General features: G+C 52.0%; 1 protein-coding gene and 1 long non-coding RNA gene across 2 annotated transcripts in view; both read right to left on the bottom strand.

Moving 5' to 3' along the window:
- Nucleotides 1–12,067: 12,067 nt before the first annotated feature.
- On the bottom strand, nt 12,068–13,877 carry LOC119113067 (uncharacterized). The gene is made up of 2 exons (XR_005095821.1): nt 13,561–13,877; nt 12,068–12,416 (listed from the first exon to the last, which is right to left on the bottom strand). It is a non-coding gene; the product is annotated as an uncharacterized LOC119113067 (long non-coding RNA).
- Nucleotides 13,878–13,950: 73 nt separating this feature from the next.
- The window catches only part of LOC119108850 (uncharacterized), a 41,553-nt gene continuing 33,843 nt past the window's right edge, over nt 13,951–21,660 (bottom strand). Inside the window, exons 2-6 of the mRNA XM_037232397.1 lie at nt 17,773–17,875; nt 16,357–16,379; nt 14,732–14,795; nt 14,335–14,533; nt 13,951–13,974 (exon numbers count right to left, since the gene is read on the bottom strand). Of these exons, the coding sequence (XP_037088292.1) occupies nt 13,951–13,974; nt 14,335–14,533; nt 14,732–14,795; nt 16,357–16,379; nt 17,773–17,875 (413 nt within the window). The remainder of the gene's footprint in view (nt 13,975–14,334; nt 14,534–14,731; nt 14,796–16,356; nt 16,380–17,772; nt 17,876–21,660) is intronic.

Genomic DNA, 21,660 nt, shown 5'->3' with positions numbered 1-21,660 from the left:
ATCCCTACAACAAGGGAAAGTAAAGACACAAAACCAACTACGCCTTGTGCAGGCAACTGTGCTGTATACAAATCCGTACACCAGCTCAGCCCTGTCCTAACCATAACGACGCTTGTGGCCGATCGACAAGTGGCTAATATCCCTTTTTCGAGACCCTCTCTAGAATACGTTGAGGTCGAGGTACGTAAAATACGTTGAGGTCTAATACCGAGGGAGATGGCCCGTGATACATAGTAACTGTATCGCCATTGCACATATCGTGTCCGCCCCGGTGGCTCAGTTGATAAGAGCGCCTGCCTTCCGGTCCGCCCGCCCGTGGCAGGGTGGGTTCGAGTCACTTTCTGGCGCTCGCTATTTGCCCTTGGCAGGTATGGCCTGCGGCCGGCGGCAGCGGTTGCGCTAAAGGTCAGTTGACGTCAGAGGGCAGGACTGACCGTGCCGAGCATTGCAGCACGTTAAGCGTTCGCCACTGAATTTTGCCGTTGCCTGGAATTGTGCGATCGGATGGTGGAGTCAGGGCTCATACAACAAGCACTGCTTAGCGTGAGCGCTGACCCCAGAAATGCATGCATTCAAAGGGTTCGGGTCAAGTTTATGAAAAATAAAGACCACCATCAATCGCTACCCCCACATCACGCAGCAATGCTTGCTCACACAGTCGGCGGAAATGATGATCATTCCCGATTCAGCCGCTTGAGTGGCCGAATTGCCGGGCCCGACCCTTATCATGACTATGCCCGTGGTGAGCCGAGTTCCAAGCCAAACAGCACCGTTTGTAAATTTGTTGGCGGACGCTGTACGTGAGTGGCATGCTTTGGCTGCTGAAATCACGGCAGACTTACGTTCTGTCGCACTGATATGGACTTGTCTGTAGGTTTCCACAGCCGACTGCTCCATCCGATCGTGTTTCGATATCAGCCACCTGCGTGGTGATAACACCTACCACCTACGAGCCACCTACGTGGTGATAACACCTACCACCCTACGAGCCACCTACGTGGTGATACCACTCACATCCATGATCACTTCCTCTGTCCGTTATCGCAACACCGGTGATGCATATGTTATCGCTAGGATCGTTAACACATTTATACAAACGTTAAATTTAACAGCGAGGTCACAGGACAGCAGGGTGTGCTCCAGCAATGCATGGATATTTGTGACGGTAAGGCCTCTCCCCGATAATGGTTCTGGAACATGCCTCAACACATCGGCATTTTTGAGAATGCAATCTCCTCTGAATGATGTGCTTTGCATCACATCAAAGAAATACATGTTTTGCCCTATTTCATTTCAACTTTTCAAAGTGTTCGTGCCATACAAGCAGACCCAGCCAGGCGTTTACTACCACTGTTTCAGTCTGAGTACACCAGAATTGAGCTCCCTTGCACCGGCTCCAGGCGAAGCAGTGACCAAACGACTACAAGCCGCAATCAGTGCTTTTGAGGCTTGCTCCGGAGGCGGCCCCTCCGAGCGGTCCCATTCGCCGCGCCGGCCGGGGCGTCGGGCAGCGCCCGGCGAGCGGTGCGACGGCGCGCCCTTTTTGTGAGCACGCGGGCGCTGTGCTGCGTGGCGCGGCATGGCGCGCGACGGCCGGCCACGGTTACGCTTCTGTTCGACGCCGCATTCCCCGCCAGCCGGGGCGGCGTGCGGGCGGCGCGGAACCGCGCCGGTTTTTGTCCCGGCAGCCGACGTCGCCTGGGCGGCGCAGCGCAGCCCTTCCGCTGAGCCGGGGTACCCTGAGATCTGCTCTTCGTTGCGGACGACCCATCTGGGATGTGGATAGATGTGGTGTCACTGATTTGTACGCGGCCCGCACAATGCAGCACGCTGGAGCTCAAAATGGGGGCGGCGGTTGGAGCAGCTAATTCAATCACAGGTTGCATATAAAGTCCAGTGTTACCGCAGCCGCACATGGCTGCTTCACACCGTCATTGTCAAGTCACTAAGTTATAGCTATCGGCATTAATCACGCCATCCACAAGCAGGCGAGAACCGCCATTTTTCCGATATGCAAGAGCGGCAGCACGGGCTGGCCTGTTGCCAGCCGGAGCGGCATCAACCGCAGCGACCAGAGGCGACCCTGTGAGAGTGCGAAAACGAACAGACACCACCCCGCTCGTCATTTCCAAGGTAGCCAACGCACATGTTGTCCCACAAGAGGTCACATCGTGCCGACATGAGTCTCCAGAGGTCACACCATGGCGACAGGGTTCTCCGGAGGTCACACCATGGCGACAGGGGTCTCCGGGGGTCACACCATGGCGACAGGAGTCTCCGGAGGTCACACCATGGCGACAAGAGTCCCCAGAGGTCACACCATGGTGACAGGAGTCCCCAGAGGTCACATCGTGCCGAATGGAGTCTCCAGAGGTCACACCATGGCGACAGGAGTCTCCGGAGGTCACACCATGGCGACAGGAGGCCTCAGAGGTCACACCATGCCGACAAAAGCCTCCAGACGTCACACCATGCCGACAGAAGCCTCCAGACGTCACATCATGCCGATAGGAGACTCAGATAACCGGGATTGAGCATTCCATCAAATGAAAGAGGGTTCATGAGCACATAAGACATTTATGGCACACATCAGGCAGCATTTATTCCGTAGGAAGTTGAAAGAAGACCCAAGGGACGATCCAAAGAAGGCGCCTTTCATGCATAAAGTTTCCGTGAAGTCACAAAGTCATGAAAATGTAGTCACCATGAAAAAACACAGCAAGCCCTGTCAGCACAAGAAGAGGTCCCGATCAGAAAGACTGGAGGCGCCACCATGCCATTTCCTAAATTCCTTGTTCATTGTTTAATAGCTAGGAGGAAAACGGAAGCTGTACTGATACTACAGCTACAAGCCTTAGTCGGAGCAGCCAAGGCCACTCAAACAATTAAATTATCAATGGTTAATTCAAAACTGCTAACAGATTCCACTCGATTTTTCAAACATCCCCTTAAACCACGAGCTACAGTTTGAACAGGTCACCAGCACTCCGGGGACTACACAGGGAGCACTTGTCAGCCATTTTTACTCATCAGCGTACACCCAAATAAGGATGAAAAGGCCAGAACATATGCGCATACGCAAGAGAACTCAATAAGTAGCCATCACGAAAACCAACGAACGATTTCAAATAAGAACGCATTATGCACTTAGGCATTGGGTATCCATGGAGTATCTATTGACGAAAACTACACATTGCTTTAGTGCATGGAGTACAGACACGCACAGATTACGCGCTTGAAGAAGGTTTAGATTTCGTACAAAATCAGCTTCCCAACTTGGCCTGAACGATGAACCATACATGGGACGGAAAGGGAGTACCACATTTGGACACGCTTATAATGGTAGAAGTGAGAGCAGCCTATGATGTTAGAAATAAAGCTCTAAGTGAGGCCACCAACATCGATATAATTCTGCACTGCAAATCTGGCATCCAATCTCCACTACGCACAATACAATAATGACTATGTTTCTTGGGGCTTTAACAATACATTACATAGGAGAAAAAATAAAGCAAGAGCGTGAAAAACATATAGGCTTTGCTGTTGGGTAACTGATTTCCTCAACGACATTCAAGGAGATTATCGGGGCAGGTAAAAAAACATAAGGCATGCGGATGGGTGGCGAAGGGCGGTCAGAACCGGAAAAACGGTCTTCCAGATGACGGCTTCTCATCTCTTGACCTGCTGATAAGGGGGTCGATACGGACCCCTCTTCTTGATGTTTTTTTTTTTAAGGAAGCCTCTCCGGCATATCGTGCAATTGGGCCTAAATCTGTGGTAGCACACAGACACCAAAACGTGTCCATAGCTTTCTGATTTCTGGGTAGTTACGTGTTTCAGGAACATGGTATGGCAACCCAAGGCTGGATCGGGAAGCGGGGAGCGGCATACGAATCCGCAGACCGCACACATTGGGCCGGCATTGTTACATTACCGGAGCTCTACATGCCAAACTGATACTCAAATCACCAATACCAACTGTGAGGTATCTTGCTGAGATTTGTCCTCGTTTTTTCCACCAGACGCACCTTGGTTGCACCGTACCCCCGCCATCCGTCCGCGTTATGAAAAAGGCAGATCAGGGCGTGGCTTAATACTGCCTTACACGGATGAGTGCCTGTTTCTTCAAACTACAAAATATCGTTATAATATCAAACACATCGCTACTACATCAAAACATCGGTCACATATAGGCAGAAATGATGGAAATAAGCCAAAAAGGTGTCTACTGAAATCTCCCATCTCGAAGGCTTTAGCCAGTGCTGGGTAATTTTTATCACATTTTCAAGGAGATTGTACGCAGAAAATGTGATTTACGAAGTTAGGTGTAATTTGTGCGAAATAGTTCGCATGAGCGTGATCTTTATCGGGAAGTCTACGTCATACACGGAGCACAGGGCCATTCAGACAGGAGGACTCGTGAACTCGCTGCAAGGCTCATCACGGCTGGTTGGACGAATGTGATTTGTGCCTAAATAGATGTTTACGTGTAATGCGTAATTCTTTGAAATCGTTTGTATGCATGGGTCACGGTTACTGGATCTACAGAGTATGTGAACCTGGCAACCAGCGACGTATTCCCGGGGGAATGGGCTTTCTACTGGAAACGGCGTCTTATCGGCTAGATCGCTGTGCTGTTGCAGTTTCCCTTAATAATATGGCCTCGTATATAAAGTTGATGAAATACAATTCAAGAACTTGGTGTGTGCTGCAAGATGCTGGTTCAATTTCGCTGCTCAAATATACAACGAAGGTAAACCAGAGCAATTTAGTAGATATGTCTGTAATATGCCAAACATTTTAGAAGTGCTAAATTTGATACCGCTACAAAACCATTGTTGCTGTTGTTATTATGGTCACGGGCACGGGTCTCTGCAATCTTATAGCACGGCACAAGTTTGCGGAATAAAATTTAGACGATAAAAGCGTCATTTTTAGCTGATTCACATCGCTAACGATTTCCTGCGCGGAATCGTGGCGCGGTACACCATGAAACGAGAATACGGCGATGACCGTCTCATCATTATTTCACAATAAAATCAAGACAAGACGCGCAGTACGGCGTGGTTTTGTGCCTGGCATAAAGTGTCTTTTCAAGATTTCGGGGCTGGTTGGAAGCATTTTATTGCAGAATGGAAACGATCGTGCCCAAGTCTTTTGTGTCATATGGGGCATTCACTACTCGTGTCTGGACACAAAAAATGTGTTCATAGTATCTAGCTTCTGAAAAGTGATCTTTTTAGGAGCTCTACATGGCAATCTTCAGCCGGCGCGGGCGGCGGACGATAACTCACAAGGCTGCCGTTCGGCGGTGACAGGGCGTTAACTGTTACAGTAACAGAGCCCTTCATTATAAATTTATGCTCCAAACACACAAAACTAGATGTCATAGGCTCAGAATGAAACAGTTGACACGTTTGTGTAACTTTCGTGGCGGGTGCGTTGCGTCGATTCACCCTCCCCCTCCCCCGCCTCCATCAGTTTGTGTTTAAAAAAAATACAGCGAGTCAGAACAAGGTTTGAAGCTTTTAATCGGCATTCAGACGAATGCCTGGCTGTACCCTGCTCACTCATGCAGGTGCCAAAAGTGTTGACAAGCGCTAATTTTAAGTGTAAATGATGATGCCAAATAACTAGGCTCAAAATATCAATGGCTGGACAAGACGTTGGACAGAATCCTGGCCCTAAACAATACTTTAAGCCCCAAAACTGCACCTGCAAAGCTAGCAGCAGGTCTGCATCAAAGCATCGATCAAAACTCCGGACCACCGCAATGCAGCTAAAAATTGGCAGGCTAATACAAGCTTAGAACCTGCATCCCGAACTGCGAAAAGCCAAGTTGGACATGCAAAATTTGACGGGATATTTTACACCCAAACTCAACGTTTTAAAAAGCTTGGGCACTGGTATAGAGTACAGGCTTTGAACTTCATCAAAACAGTCCGCTCTTGTTGACCTTGAGCCTCAACATGAAATACTTCAGGCAGTTGTGAATACCTACTTTACCTTTTCAGGTTTTGAAATCGCGTGGGCATAGCGTTATTAGCCTTGCAATTTGTAGCGAGATCGTGAGCCCTGAATAATGATGTTCAGCTTGATATAAAACTGCTGCTGATTTGGCAGGCGTTCCAAAACTTGGCTTAGCCTGGGCCAGGCGTGCCATAGCGCTCAAGTTCTCGGCGCGCTGCCAGGCCATGCTTTTGATGGGACAAATCAATGTAAAATGCTATCAAGCTATTATTACAGGTATGCATGCTTACATAAAAAAACTCAGCGCAAATTTCGACGATTGCGTGGCTGATGATAGGTGTAGACGAGTACAGGCTATTATATCCGTTTAAAGTGCATCATAAGAAACGACGTTTGGTCGTCCTCTGAAATAATACATTTGTTTCGAAAAGATGCTACAGTGGGTTCTGGGAATTGGGTTAGGTGATGCTCAAAGTGCCTGAAAAGAGGCCCCGCCACTGACTGATTAATGTGTAAACATTTGACCAGCAGTCGCAGCTTCGAGCCGACTGAACTAGGGTCTCACCTTTCAGCTTGTTGGATGGAGAGAGAGGGGGGGGGGGGCCTAACCAGGTTCCACGTCCCGGCATGCTTCCTGGAGCTGGTAACCGCGCTTCTGGGCCGCGTGATCTGATGCGTAGAAGGCAGGCGACGCCTTCCCGACTACAGCGTGCTTTTCAGTTGACCTGGACGCAGAAGCTCCTGTGCATCCCCGTGTTTTCGATGGGGACAGTATGACGCCTTGCTTCTCCTCTGCTAATACCCTTTTGGTAATATCGCTGCTTCCTCCGCCTCCGTCACTTTGTGCCTACATCATTACCTGGCATCGTGTTATATGTCTGTGTCGTATTTCCATCTTACATGTGCTTCATATCCGGTACATCTCAATATATACACTGAAGTTACTAGTTTGCTGAGGCTATGATCTTTCTGCATATGGCCTGCATATCACACATGGGCAGGATTGTTGTTTGTCGGGACGAGTTATTCTGTCGCCAACCTGTTCACCTCATGTTAATGGTGAGTTCGAAATGTCACATGTCGATATCACGCGTTCAATATCCAGCCAATTTTAAAGGGTTAAAAGTCTCAGTCATGCCAAGGTAACTGTCAAGTTTCAAATTCAGCGTCAGACTTAGCAGATACACACATGTAGGTGACCAATGCAGTCACGGAACATCAGGTGACGCTTAGACTAGAATGTCACGCAGCTGAGCCGAGAATATGCCTCGGTGAGCAAGCAAAATAAAGGTAAGGCATTGACATGCAAGATGCTAAGATATTTCGAACCTAGCAAGCGCAGCTTGCATAGCGCAACACGCAAAAAGCTTAGAGGACCTAAGATGCAGGTTTCTAGGAAAACCGGATAAGTATCATAATCCCACAAAAAACACTAGCGCCAACTAAAAACCATGTGTTGGTATCTGTGGCGCAACCTAGGTTAGCGCTGCAACGCCTATGCAAAATAACTTGCAATACAAAGCTTGGGCACTGAGCTTTAAAAGCACACCTGGCGTACGAGAGAACACACGTTTTGTTTAATGCTGGAAGCATTTCAGCCGTCTTTACCTCCTCAATCTGCCCCAAGGCTATCTCTGAAAAAGACCCTTGCCTATGGGCTCATAATGCTGTGACTTGTCCAGGTATGCCGCGGTGACGTAACGGCGGGGATGCCAGATAAACTTCGAGGGACCCTGTGTATGCGCGATGGATTTTGAGCTTAAAATCTGTGGTATTTGCACGTATTTTCTAACATTTTTATCCTTAGATATACAGTAAATCATAATCATGGAAGCCAGTTACTTTCTGCATAGTCCCCGAAATGCTGACAACCTGTTGAAGTTGTAGCTTTCTGTTTCCAAGGAAGCTTGAAAAATCGAATAGAGTGGGCTGGCGGTTTTTAATTGAACTAAGAACAATTGTTTTCACAAATGTTTGTAGCCGAAATATCAACATCTCCCCTTTCATCTCAGTTATTCAACGAATAATAACGAAGTAGGTACTACTTTTATGCATGCATAATTTTTTTTAGCAGCTGCACTACACAACTTGGAAGTATACACGCATTTATCTTTCACCATGCGACATAAAGAATAAATAACGCTAGGTAGACATTTAGGACCGGTTCAAGCCTGCTGAAGCTAATCAAAATCGTACACGCCTTGAAGCATTCAGTGCCAGTATTTTGTCAACCTGGTTCTTGTATGCGGCTTATTTGTGGGATTACGAATAGCTAGTAACATGGCACACTTACGATTTGTGGTCATTGCGGTAATTGCTAAACTGCCATTTCCTACGGTTTAAAGAACAGATCCAGAACGCATCATCCATCTCTGACCAACGTTCTTTCGCATTTAAGGTCTTCTCTCTTTCTGTTCGTGCCGTGAAGTGGTGAAATATTGCAAATTTAATTATGCAAGCGAGCGTAACGCCAGCAATAATTTGGCATTGCGGTGTGCCGCCGTACCTGCTGTAAGTCAGCGTTTATGACGGGAGGGTCCCGGCAGCGGTGGGCAGGCGCTGACCGTACATCCCGCATCGGCCGATGAAATAGCGGCCCGGTTTTATCGTGTGCAGGGAGGCCGGCGGCGACTGTACGCCCGCTGCAGCCGGGCGCGGCACAGCAGGGTCACGGTCTCCACATCCCAGGCAGTCGGCCTCATCATCCCCGTCAGTCGGTTTCATCATCCCCGGCAGGTGGTCTCAACACCCTCGTAAGTTGGCCTGAACAGACTTCGGCAGCTGGCTTGAACATCTCCGGCAGTTGGCATGAACAACTCCCGATAGTCGGCGCGCACATCGCCGGCAGTTAGTCCGGTCTGAACATTATCCAGCAGTTGGTCCCAGCATCTCCCAGCCGCAAGTCTGGTCTGATTATTCCGGGCAGTCGGCCTCAACATTCCCCGGCAGTCGGTGTGGTCTGAACATTATCCGGCAGTTGGTCCCAGCATCTCCCAGCCGCCAGTATGCTCTGATTATTCCGGCAGTTGGCCTCAACATTGCCGGCAGTCGGTCTGGTCTGATTATTCCCGGCAGCCGGTCTGAACATCTGTCAGCAGCAGCTTTTGCTGACAGATTCTGCCCTCGATCTGGAATTTTACGATCGGATGGCGGAGACCAGGGCTCACACAGGGACTGCTGAGCATGGGCTCTGACCCTAGAAATCCATCCATCTGAAAAGCTCGGAAGGAATTTGTATGCAAAAAAAGAGGTGTTCATGACAGCTCGAAGAGGCTTGAAAGTCACGAATTGGTATAACCGTTAAAGAACGAACCATTAAAGCCGACAAAGAACGAACCGTTAAGGAAAGTACTCGGAAGTGACCTGTGGTGGGGGCGTATAGTACGCAAAGTAACAATGCGTACGAGTAGTCGGCAAGGTGTGTAAAAAGTGTGCAAAAGTATATAAAACATAGTTTGCTCTGGCCTTGTCTCGTCTCGTCTTCACGTTTGCTAGTCCAGGCACGGGCCGCAAGAGCACTCTTCCCGGGCTAAGCGAGGGCAAAGACTCTCTCAGCCTCCCGCACTTCGTGTGTCCCTGCCTGGCGGCTGACTGGAACTACTGAGCAGCTGGAGGGTCATCGTATGCATGGCTTCCGACGGCTGGAGTCAGTCTGAGCTCCGACGGCTGGAGTCAGTCTGAGCTCCGACGGCTGGAGTCAGTCTGAGCTCCGACGGCTGGAGCCAGTCTGAAATCCGACGGCTGGAGCCAGTCTGAACTCCGACGGCTGGAGCCAGTCTGAACTCCGACGGCTGGAGCCAGTCTGAACTTGCCCGTCAACTGAAGTTGACATGAACGACTCCGGACACATGAGGCCAGGCAGCGCGTTCCTCGACAATGACAGTGGGCATGGAAGGAGCTCGACTGATGGAGTCGACATAAACGTCCCCCGGCAACTGCAGTTGCTGGCGCAGCAGGAGAACACTGTTAACCTACCGACAAGCAACGTCCACATGCCATCGGGAGTGCATCAATGGGCTCCTAGCCCCTCAGTCCTAGTTATTTAGTTTCTGCCAGTTGCTCAACTACACAGCCCATTGGACCATTATGTATGGCATACGGGTAGATACATTTTCTGTCACACACATAATTCTTTAATTGGACTTTGCATGTCCAAGGATCCGAGAAACCAATTCAGTGCGTTGTCCAGAACCGGTCCAGTTGGGTCGTTTCTTTGATAACACTTAGCCTTGGGTTAACGATGCGTGCACCAATGTCGCGATAATTGCAGATTATGAAAGATGTACGTGCAAGTGGGCAGCATAATGCATTTTACGCGCGGATTGAGTGAAGGACTTTAACACGCACTCGGATGGGGTCAACTTGATCGCCCAAAGGTTTCTCCGGAATGGTTTCCGAACGGTGCAGCGTAGCCGTGCCAAATTTTGCATACCTGTAGACAGCTGAGAAGCAAATAGTTTTGAATAAGAAATTTCGATGCACCTAGTCGCCAACCTTTGGCGTCGAAGTCAGCCCATGGATTCAGGGAAGTCATTTTCTAGAAATCTCTCAATCTGATGCAACAACGGAATGTGAGACGAAGCCATACATCTCTGAGATATTATATTAGGCAACAATGTAATTAAGTGAGCAAATTCCATTGACCGAGGGTCAGGTATGAAGGTCAGACCAAGGTCAAAATCAACCTGTTTTACTACTCTAGAGCTGTATGGGGTGCTTCCTGGTGCTCATGTCGAATTTATTGATAACTGGCACCCCATTATGCATTTTCCATTGACTTTTCAGATGTCATAATAGGTCACTGACCTAGAATGACCGGGGTCAACATTTTGAACTAGGACCATACCGCCTAGCGTAGTCTTTGTCGCATTTTCTAATGCAAAACTCAAAACAGTCTTGCATTATTTTGGTAACCATGCCTTCAAAAGGTCCAACAAGGTCACTTTTCTGGTGCTCATTTCGAATTCATTGCTAAAAGAAACGCATTATGCATTTTCCATGGACTTCCTAAAGGCCATAATAAGTCAATGACCTAAAATGGCCCAGTCAACATTTTGTTTTAGGAACATACTGCCTGACGTAATCGTTGTCACCTATTCAAATGTAAAACTAAAAAAAAGTTTCGCATGATTTTGGTCCCCATGACCTCCGAAAGGTAAAACAAGGTCACTTTTCTGGTGATCATTTCAAATTTATTGATAATAGGAGCCCCAGTATACATCTCCCATGAACTTTTAAAAGGCCATCATAGACCACTGACCTAAAATGACCCAGCCAACATTTTTGTTTTAAGACACACTTCTAAGCGTAATATTTGCCGCTTATTCCGACGCAAAACTCAAAACACTCTTATATAATTCTGGTCACCATGGCCCTCGGAAGGTCCAACTTTAGCAGTCCCGAGTTTAAACTGTTATTGACATATCACACAAGTGGGGAGGCAATTGGAAAACTGATGCACTGGGTTCGACAGCACATTGCCACTTACGTAAAGGAATGCATATATACTCCTTTTCGCTTATGCAATAAGCGACAAAGATTACTGCTTAGCGTAATCTTTGTCGTTTATTCAACTGCAAACCTCAAAGTAGTCTTGTAATGATTTTGGTCACCAAGACCTCCGAAGGGTCAAACAAGGTCAATGACCACGTACCATTTTGCTTAAACAGGTAGTTAGTTTCTGGAGGCACTTAAAACACCAACTTGGGAGTTTGACCTTGCTTGACCTGACCCAAAGGCCATAACACAGGAACGTCAAATTCAGACTAAATCGAGTTCACGTAAAGGTCAATACACCCTGAGAATTTTGTGGCTCTGGCTCTCCTAGTTTCTGAGATCTCAGCTGGCTCAATTGGACCCCTACCCGAGCGAAGGGTATCCAGCCGGCTTCCCCAGAGAAAGGTATCCAGCCGGCCACCCGGGCACGTGTTAATGGACGCCAAGACTGCGCGACGACAAGTGCGGTGTTGCACACCTATGAACTGCAACGATTAAGTGTAGCGGTGGAGTGTAACGGCGGAGTGTAACTGGTGGAGTGTAAGGGTGGAGCAACAGAACAGAACACCCTTTGGGCGATATGCTGATGAAAAGAAACAAAACCAATCCGCACGTATATGTACACGTTTGTTAGAACACTCAAATATTATCACATTACAATGACCTGACAAAGCTGCTTGCCAGCATAACGTTTTGATATGGTGTCATAAACAATGCGTGAATGAATACAATGTATCACGTGAACGCGTTGAGCACGGGGAGAACGCTCAGCCACGAGCGTGTTTCTCAGGGGAGAACAGGGGAGAACGCTCAGACACGAGCGTGTTTCTCGCTCCCGTCGACCGCACCCGCGGCAGCCCTGGCGCGCGGACGCCGCGCCGCTGACAACTGGCGCCACTCTCGACGGGGTCCACCAGTTGGTGGGGATGGGAAGCTCCGTCAGCGCCTCTCTGAAACAAACCAACGACAGGGCGTCAGCAAAACTCTCCGGAACAGAGCAGGCTCGTGCACGCTATGAGGGCGTCGCACATCATGCTTCTCATTGACATGGTGCGCAGGCATTAAATATGTCGAGGGTTACCGTGCTTCTCAAAATATGTCACACGTATAATAGGCTGAAGCAAATATCGACGAGGTGAACTATGACGAACGAGTGTACACGAGCATCCCAGCCCTCAATAAAAGCTGGCTACATTTCGAAGTTAGACAATCAAGGTTTCCAAAATCATAGGCCACCAATGTGGTATAGCAGGGTTCAACGTGTAACGTTAAATGCGGCCTGTTTCCACACAGAGCCGGGACGATTTTTTTCTGTGACACAGGTTTCCTGCTACGACAAATATTCTGCTAGGCATATTCCTTTCCATCGGTGGTCACCACGCTCCACACTGGACTGGTCGCCACCAGACACGTTTCTCGGCTGGCACCACCGACAGCAGACAGATGTGCGGTCGAGTCGCACTGTACATACATGCTGATCCCTGGACATGTCTGGGCTTGCAGGCCATAATCAAAATGGTTGACTGCAGTGGGGTGACTGCATAACAAGCGGGATCAGAATCCATGCAATACGTGATAAACGGATACTGTATAGCGTGGACCCCAATCTGAAAGCCACACTCGCAAATATTTAAACAACCGATAGTTTTTTCCAGGATGGGTGGATAAGCGGGCATTTTTAGCGGGCGTTTTTGCTTTATACATCTGGCGACTCGGTATGCACATGGGCCTCGGCCGAGATGGTAGTTAAGATCGACGGGGATGACGACATAAATCATAGAGCCAACCGAGCGTGGCGTCCGGCCGGGCGGCAGAGACAAATAGTGTCGGCGTGCAGCCAGGGTCAAGCGGCGTCCAATGCGCGCCGCACCGCGCCGCGCCGGTCCGGCCGGCGGGGGGGGGGAGGGGAGGAGGCCGAGGCAGGAGCGGCCGCGAGCCAGCGCAGGGCCAGCGTCTCGAGCAGCGGAGCGGGACGAGGAGTGACGCAGGCATGTGTCAAGACGTGTAGCGCATGAGCTTTGCCGCGCCGGGATTGGCTTCCTGGGGGGGGGGGGGGGGGGGGGGCAGGGCGTCCCGCGGCCGATGTCTGCTCACCTGCCGTTGGCATCCGTGACCTCTGACAGGATCGGACACACCAGTCTTCTGCACAGCGAGATCGCTTCGGCTTGCAACCAACTCCGATAAAGAATCTCCCAGCGACGCAGCACAACGGGCACCATCCGTTTGAATGGTCCTTGGCACGATGCATCACGTGCAATTACAACATGCCGCCTTTTCACAGATGAAGACAACGTGACTAGATGATGCCATCACAGCACTCGCCAGCAAACAAAAGCACAGCACTTGCCGATAAGCTCGCGAGGGGCCGCCACCACCGTCGCGACGGCCTTTCGTTTCACCTTGCCCACAGCCCTCCGTGCGGAGGAGGCGGCGTCCTGGCCGACCGGCGCCGCCGCTGCACGGCCCGGCCGGCGCCGGCCGGCGTCACACGTACTCGGAGCAGAGCGGCTGCGGCGGCGGCGGCGGCAGCCGAGGCCGGCGGCCCGGCAGGCGCGGCAGCGGCCGCCGCTCCAGGCTGCCCGCCTCCGAGCCGGACCGGTTGCCGGAGTCGGCCGAGAGTGGCGCGCTGTCGGGCTCGGTTCGAGTGCGGGCACCGTGCGGCCCGCGGGCCGCTGCCGCCGCCGCCGCCTCCGTGGCCCCGCCTGGCTCGACCGGCGCATCGAGGCCGGTGATCGGCGCCCGGACGTCGGCGGCGGCGCGGCGGCGCGGGTCGTCGCCGTCGGCGCCGGACGGCGGCGGCTGTCGGCCGGCCAGCGGCAGGCGACGGCGCACAGCGGCGGCCGGCTGCTCGGCCGGCAGCGGCTCGGCCGGCGGCCGGGGTCGACTTCGCTCGCCGGCAGACGCGTCCGAGTAGTAGGCGCTGCTCGGGTCCGAACCGGCCGACTCACCGCCGGCCGGGCCGTCCGCCAGGTAGCCGGCGTTCTCGTACGTGCCGTCGGGCAGCAGGCGGCGCGGCTCGCCGATCTCGCTGTACGTGTTGAGCAGGTAGGGCTGGCCGGCCGGCCGACTAGCCGAGTCGCTGTTCAGCTCGGCGTAGACCGCGCTCTCTTGGTCAGACGTCGCGTACGGCTCGGCCGGGCGGCCGCGCTCCGGACCGGCGGCGGCGGCTGGCGGCCGGCGCGTCGCCCGCCCCCACAGCCGCTGCCTCCAGCCGGCCGGCCGTCCGGCCCCGGCCGATTCCGGGGTGGGCGGCGGCAGCGGCGGCGGTGGCGGCGGCGGCGGCGGTGGCGACTCTTTCGGTTGGTGTGTTGTCGCCAAGGGACAGAGACCTGTGGAGGTGATGCGACAGTGTGAGCGAGGCGACGCTGGCGAACGGTGACACGGTCAGTAGAAGCCTGCCAGAAGACGGGCAGCAGAAGGGGTGGGTGTGATTCTCTAGCACCACAAAACCAGTCCCTAATCACCCCGCCATTTTGTGGTCCGAAGCTTATCGTCTTTTAATAAGGTGCTTGTATTCGTGACTGGTTCGCGCCCGGGGCCTTCACGCTACGCCTGCTCGGTTATCTGGCCTTGATCCAGGAGCCTGCCGGCCCAAACACCGGGAGTCGCGGCGGCACCGTCCGCAGACCCGCAGCACTCGGGCGACGGCCGCCGCTGCCGCAGCCGGGGGCGGCGCCTCGGCTTCAGGCCGCATCGCGATGAAGTCGTCAGCGCGCCGTCCAACCGCCGCATCGATTCGCCACGCGGGATTAGGCGGGCGCGGAGCCGTCAGGCGGCGGCGCGTGCAGCGCAGCGGTTCGGCCGCCCGTGAGCACCCAGTCGCCCGTCTGCTTGGAGGGTAGCACGCTGGACCCGCGTGAGCCCATGCTGTCTGCACAGCAGACAGCGAGCTGCGCCCCTGCGGATTCTTGATCTGGTTGCATAGGGGACAGCGTGCTGATCCAATGTGGGCCCACACACCGCCTGTACAGAGAATAGGGTGTTGGAATCGTGTGGGCCCGCATACCGCCTGTACAGAGAACAGGGTGCTGGAATGGTGTGGGTTCACACCGCCTGTTTACTGCGACAGTGAGGGGGGCCCCAGTGGACCCTTACTCTGTCTGCACACGGAACAGCCTGCGGAAGCCGTCACGGCCTTATTCTGTGTGTATAGAGGACAGCGTGCTAAGCCGTTGTGGGCCCACACTCTGCCTGTATTGGGAACATTCTAAGTCCACGTTGACTCGCACTGCGACTGGAGGACCCGGCTCTCCCGCTCTCCGGCTTGCGTACCCGGCGTGATCCGCTGCGCGAGTCATAAGTGTAAGACGAATCAATCTCATATCTGTACTGCAGCCATGCCAGCCCTCCCCGAATACGGTCCTTTTGTAGATTCGTAACGAGAACTGAGGACGCCTTCAAGTCCGGGTCGTCTGTATTACTGGCTGCATTCGAGTGAATGAGCGTCATGTGGTCCAAAGAGCTTGGCCCGACAGGGTGTCTCCAATTAAACCGCGCGCTGCACGCGAATTAACATCAAAATGGCAGAATGGACGTTAAATCAGTCGATTAACCTGCGCGGACGGGATAAGCCAGGTCGAAGTGGCGCCCAATTTAGCAGTCTGGTAGTCGGCTCTTGATATATGCGGGTATGGGCTGCGTCAAGTGGAGACCCCAGCCATGATGCTCGGACAGCGTGGCGAGTGGCCAGGGCTGGAAGCTTTCTGCCGACGCCGGTTGACCATGAACGCACATCAGACCGGACCAGAGCGAACCAGAAAACAGCACAACAGAAGATGGCAAAGCGAGACGACAAGTGATACTCGGTTTCAGTCTGCTGTGGTCAGTGGTACCACCTGAACACACAAAGCTAAGGAATTCCGCAATTCTGAACACTTGGAGATATCTTACTTTTCGACGGAAGGATGCGCCACCTGAAAAAGAAAACCCGATCAAAACTATAAACCGTACAGTCATTATACGGGACATTTTCCAGACAAATCACGTGGAGTCAGGAAGCAACACAATATTACGCATTAAAACACAAGCACTGCAAACCCTACAGTACATATGACGAGACATGGCTGCCTCCCGTGACCGAGTCTGGGCTCCACATCTCAGAATGTCCTTTGAGTCGCGTGCAGCGGGAATCCAGACTCTGCAGGACCGTCCTATATCTCTGATCAAACCTTGGACCATGCAAGACTGCCGTGGCAGCTGATGTCATGTTCTGCTTAAAATAATCTTTTGACAAATTTGCTTCTGGTTTCCAAATCCACAGCATTTTAACGCAATTTGTAGCCAGATCTTAAATCTTGGAAGCATTTAACAAAGCCCTCTGTCCGTTTTAAGTTCGTTCTGAAAAATAAACACAACTCGCCGAGGATCTATCTGTGTCCGGCTGTCACGATGGCACCTGGATAACATCGCTCATCTGATGAGCGAGGAAAAGTCAGGTTCAAACGGTGAATGGCCAAGGTCGAAGGAGATGGTTCGATTCTAGTGTGGGATTAAACTTTTCAACGCATACTGAATGCACCACTTCACCTGGCTGCAAAATAAACATAAAATGCAGCATTCCCTTGAAACTCGGCCGCTGTAAAGGCACGGGTCCACGCGGTCCATCCCAGCTGTCACGGCAAGACTACAAAAATTGACCAACCGTTTAGGAATGAGACAGTAAGAGCCAGATGACAGCATTTTCAGTCACGCTTACAGCTGCAGATACAACAAAAACGGGCAAATGCTTGCGACCGCTGCAGAGTAAATCTCTCAGGCAAACGTCCCGCGAACACAGCACGTTTCGAAACCAAATTCGCCTCAATTTACGCGCCGCGCTCAGTGAAAGTCTCAATGCCGGTCCGACTAACGTCGCTGGACAATCAGCATGAACGGGCGCCTTCCCACGGGTGGGGAACAGTGCCCCGCCACCGAACACCCTCTCCGCTGCGCGACAGATCCGGCGTCGCCGGGTGCCGACCGCCACAAGCCCACGTGAAGCGCTCGGGTGTTTCACTCCACCCCGCCACCGAACACCCTCTCCGCTGCGCGACAGATCCGGCGTCGCCTGGTGCCGACCGCCACAAGCCCACGTGAAGCGCCCGGATGTTTCACTCCACCCCGCCACTTGCTTGTTATGGCAGCTTGTTATGGCTATGAAGCCGTGCCCCTGCCTGCGGGCGTGCCAGGCGTCTAGCCCGCGGTACTCGCCAGCAGACACATCTCGAGAGCGCACGAGAGAGCCGGGTCACAGTCAGCCGTGGTGTTGAGGAGGTCGGAACAGCAGCGTGACGTCAAAGGGGGCTGGCAGGCTGCGCCAGTTGTTACCTGCGGCACCTGATGACGATCACCATGACGACGGCGCCGAGCGCGGCCGACAGCAGCGCCACCGCCACCAGGACCGGGATCCAGGAGGAGGGCGCGCCCGAGCCTGCCGGAGAAGGACTGCCGTCAGGCGCCGGTCACGCCAGCGTACCAAACTCACTGTCCTGTCATGAGGCGTGTGCGCCCGTCACGGGAGCCGCAGCTGTCGAGCGTCGGATACGGATATGTGCCAGCCGATAATCGGACACAAAGACAAACGCTGCAGTGGGAGCTGAAACGCTCATTACCAAAACTATAAAACTTAGTATGAGCCACATCTGTTGGCACGTCCGTAGTTTCTCACACACAGGGGGGGGGGGGGGGGGGTGCAAGCTGGAATGTTTGCTCTTACAGGCCTCTTCCTCTTCCCAAACTTCCCGACCGGCTGTGTCCGCTTCAACACGAAGCGGGTTGAATGCGCAGCTACAGGTGTAAGCTTCCCGCTGATGATCCTGCTTCGTTGGAAAGTCCGACGACAGAACACTTTGCCCATCAAATGATCCGGTGAAGCTTCAACCACTGGAGTTTGTTTTCCATTTCGATCTAATCAAAAACAAGACACCCGCAAAAGTCAATAAAATAGTCACGTGCCGGTGGGGAAACACAGATTCCTTTTTAAATCAATTACGGTGTATCTTATAACTCAGTTTGCCTCTGACTATGCAGAGCCATAGCAAGTTGTGATCACCAGCCTCTGCGTGTTGACATGACTTCTGTAGTCGCTAGCGCCTATAAAGGGTTGCGCGACGACGTGTCTGAACTGCCTTTATAAGCAAAAATTGTGGACACCGCTTCATCACAACTCAACGAGTGCACGCTCGTGAAGAATATGATAGCAGGGCTCGCTTCAGCAAATAGGTGTCAGCACAAATTCAGCACGTTACCGCACATTGGTACCATTACAAATGTAGCAGGTTACTGCAACTAGGTACATTGGGAACAGAGCATGTTGCTGCAATTATGCTCAACTGCAATAGGTGTCAATGCAGAAAAATTAGCAATGTACCAATAAATACCAATATAACAAGTATTCTATCTATATATATATATATATATATATATATATATATATATACCAATAAATCAATAATACCAATATACCCATTTCTGTCAAGTCGGTCAAAATTTGAGGTTGAAAGGGTACGCAGATGATTTAATATGATTCCACGCTGACTAGTATCACCGATGAGCAAACCCGATTGGGGGTATTGGCACAGTCCACGACTGAGACTACTAGAAGCCACACCTTGGAGCCAGGACAATAAATCTTGAAAACAGACGAACAAGTCAATCCATGCATGCCAATGTCACAGAGCACGATAAATAAGGTCCTATCTGATGGCGTCGGCCATGGCAGACGGCCATATAAGGCCCATGCCGCTGATCGCAAGCTTGCATTATGTTCGGCAGTGAAAGGCATTTGAGTGGGTCAAGACCCGTCTCCACCGGTCTGTCGGAGGCGGCCGCTACCCACCGCTGACGGCGTATGACAGTAGGAGACCAGCCGTACGTGACAACAAGCCGTCAGCCATACACACGATCACCACTTCTCGAGCAGAGCCACGCATGACCCAGCAGCTGTCAGTGGACCACACTACTGACAGCTGGTCGCCTGCCTCCGAGGCCGGCCGTTGCCATGTTGCGGCAGCGCGCGGCGGTCGTACCCTCACCGCCAGAGACAGGCTTACAGCCTGCTCGGCGCCGGGCCGGTGAGGACCAGCGCGCGCGGCGTCTGGCTCTGCGCAATCACAGCACTATGATTAATAGGCGGCCGCGGTCTGGCGGCCGTGATCAATGATGCGACGGCGGCTCTGCCGGCGGCACGCCCGGCACGGCACGCGGCCGTCCGGCTCGGGCCCGCGCCATGCACCATCCACGCCAGCCCCGCGCACGGAGCGTTACAATGCATGAACAGGCCTGAACTTGGCCGTCGCACCCGTGACGTCGGCAGAATTTGGAGGCTCGGGGATGGGCAAAATGGGCGTCGTGTCATCAATGGTCACCGAGCAGCTCCCATCCGCTACCCACTCGTTAGAATTTTATCGTAATTAAAATTATGATTGTGATAGCTATTCTATGTTGCAATTGCCGGCAGTGACATTTTTAGGGGCAACGTGAAATACTGATTGCATGCCGTAGGAGGCAACCGGACATCTACTCCAGGAATAAATCGTTAAGATAAACACCGATGGCGTCGAACGGGGTATCCGTGTGAGTGTTTGGCGTGCAATCAATAGCACTTGTCATGCTAGAAAGCCTGCCTTGCCAGCAGGCTTCCAGTGTGTCCCGAAGAACGCTCCGGAAAATGTTAAAAGTACCCATTGTTTCCCTTACATCTTGATGCTATGTTCACTCTGTCATTCAGCCTCTAGGAGCTCCGGTAAAAGCCGGAGTAAACCGCAAAAGATGCCCTCTCCTCCCACCGATGATGTTAACATCTACAGACATCCAAAATACAGAACAAATAAGTACGTGTAATTCAACGCGCTTTGAAAACCGCTGGCTAAGGGTGCGTCCGGCTATGATCGTTCTGAGATAGACGCAAGCCCTGCGAGTAGTCCCGGTGTTGCAGTTTACGGAGCTGCCGCACACCACTGCTGGTCTCTAACACCAGCTGACGCGCACCACTGCTGGTCTCTAACACCAGCTGCCGCGCACCACTGCTGGTCTCTAACACCAGCTGCCGCGCACCACTGCTGGTCTCTAACACCAGCTGCCGCGCACCACTGCTGGTCTCTAACACCAGCTGACGCGCACCACTGCTGGTCTCTAACACCAGCTGACGCGCACCACTGCTGGTCTCTAACACCAGCTGCCGCGCACCACTGCTGGTCTCTAACACCAGCTGCCGCGCACCACTGCTGGTCTCTAACACCAGCTGCAACGTCCGCAACGTTCCGAGGGTCGAAAATAACCGTTTTTTGCTATCTTTTTTACCCTTAAAAACTTCCACCGCCGGAGATGGCCACGTCCGAAGGAATGTCGCAGGCAGTTATCCACCCGATTCACCAATATTTTCCGTTTCCAGAGTACTGGCTGATGAACAACTCTACCTTGGGGGATTCTAAAGTCATTAGGAGTTAGTACGTCAAGACGCGAGCGTTTGGTAATTTTTCTGTGTGATGCAAAGAGGAAGATAACCATACAGCCTTCCTCAACAAGGTCTCGGAACCACGTTGTGCTTTTTCTTCAGGTGGTGGTCTATTTCGTGATTCACAAGTTCTCAAGATGAAATTCAAATGCTAAAAAAGCACTTCGCTATGGGCATCATGGCACCAACGACAGAAACATTCTTAAGAAACCGCTTGCATGCAAATTATGCACACTTCAGCTTTTACACTGCTGATAAGCTTTACAGCGCAGATTCACTTCTCGTGAACAATGCTCTTAACCGGCGGTTGACGCTGTTACCACGGCAAAGACGCACACAACTCTCAGAAACCATAGAAAAACTGCAAACTCAACTTTTGTAAACAGCGAGCAGCCACGCTCATGCACTGCATTTTAAGTGATCGCAGCAGACGTAGGGATGTTAAATCGTAAGCTGCTCTCCCTGACCAGGCTCCACTCAAGACGTTTATCTCCGTTCAGAGAAGGTTTATGTTGCTTGCTTAACGCCTCCTGATCCAATTACCTCCGCTTCCTTCAGTTCTTGCTGTTACCGTTGACGCGAGCCTGAGTGGGAGTCAGGTCCTTAAGGCAAGTCCAACCGTGCTCTGCGATGACGGTCGTTTTAAAAGTTGGTCTTTAAGTAACGTGGGTTTCCCTACAAGTAGTGGATGTACGCCTGCAATGCTAAGTAAATAAGTCGTTTGGAAGTTGAAAATGTGTGCAATTTGTAAGTGATCAGGT

This window comes from Pollicipes pollicipes, unplaced genomic scaffold, assembly GCF_011947565.3.
Source record: "Pollicipes pollicipes isolate AB1234 unplaced genomic scaffold, Ppol_2.1 Scaffold_2555;HRSCAF=2994_pilon_pilon_pilon, whole genome shotgun sequence".
Taxonomy (NCBI): domain Eukaryota; kingdom Metazoa; phylum Arthropoda; class Thecostraca; order Pollicipedomorpha; family Pollicipedidae; genus Pollicipes; species Pollicipes pollicipes.
Note: the sequence above shows the minus strand (reverse complement) of the source record. Positions and strands in the feature narration are given on the sequence as shown.